Genomic DNA, 1058 nt, shown 5'->3' on the forward strand with positions numbered 1-1058 from the left:
AGCCACAGGCAGGCAGCACACTGAGATACATGGACTAATGAGCATGGATCCACTCACACACAGAGGATACTCCTCACATTTGCTTGTGAGCACTCACTCCCACTCACACACATCAGCCCCTAGTCACTCAGGCACACAATCACACACAGGGCCATACACACGCCCCATAAACACAGTCGCAACAGTCAGCTGCACACACAGGTCCTCCACAACCGGCATGATCACCACAAACATAATCACTCCCCCAGGATTATACAATCACACATCCATATGCCTGCACATAGGCACGTACCCCATAATCATCACAGAGTCACACATGGGCATGCAATCCCGCAATTTCCACACACACACACACACACACACACGCACACACACATCCAGGTGGTCATACGATCTGGGGTGGCACATTGATACAACACACAGCCCACCTCCACCCCCAGCTTAAGGCCTCTCTGATTAAACACACAGTCAGCCCCTCGGCCTGTTACAGTGCATAGCATTCTTCCGCAATTGTGCCAAAGACCTCCCCAGACAGAAGGGCTGAGTGGAAAAAAGGCATCAGAAGGGAGAATGCCTGCAGTCCAGGTCTGGGAAGGGGCCCGGCAGCTTCTGGCTTGGGAAGAAAGACTTCAGTGTTGAAGTGTGACCCCGACACCGGCGGGCTAAGGATTTGGGGGAGGGAGCATGCCTTGGAGTGGACAGAAGCAGGGCTGGGTGGGGGTAACGGGTGGAGCAAATGGAGAGACTCCAGGAAAGCTCGCAGCGTGGGGACGGGAAGTGGTGTTAAATGTAGACTCAACCTTAGAGGCTTAAACCCCTCCCAGACAGTCCTTCCCTACCCCCAGCCGCAGGATCCCCACTGTCCCCGAACGCATGGGGTGTGGCGCTTAACCTTCCTCCCCCAGCCCTTCACAACAGCTGTGGGGCCGCGCTCCTCCGCCTTGCGCGGGTGGGGACTGCGAGGTTCCCAACTGCAGCCGACGTTCCCAAATGAGCAGAGGTGCTGGGTCCCTCCTAGTTCTCCCCCCTACAAACTCTGTTCCCTATCCCCAGCTGGC

The 1058-nt window shown here is 56.2% G+C and overlaps 1 protein-coding gene across 1 annotated transcript in view; it reads left to right on the forward strand.

Annotated features, from left to right (window-relative positions):
• The first annotated feature begins 873 nt into the window (after positions 1-873).
• The window catches only part of SYNC (syncoilin, intermediate filament protein), a 12169-nt gene continuing 11984 nt past the window's right edge, over positions 874-1058 (forward strand). The window contains 1 exon segment of the mRNA XM_025041388.1: positions 874-878. Within this exon segment, the coding sequence (XP_024897156.1) occupies positions 874-878 (5 nt within the window).

Source organism: Pteropus alecto, unplaced genomic scaffold (assembly GCF_000325575.1).
Source record: "Pteropus alecto unplaced genomic scaffold, ASM32557v1 scaffold39, whole genome shotgun sequence".
Classification (NCBI taxonomy): Eukaryota; Metazoa; Chordata; class Mammalia; order Chiroptera; family Pteropodidae; genus Pteropus; species Pteropus alecto.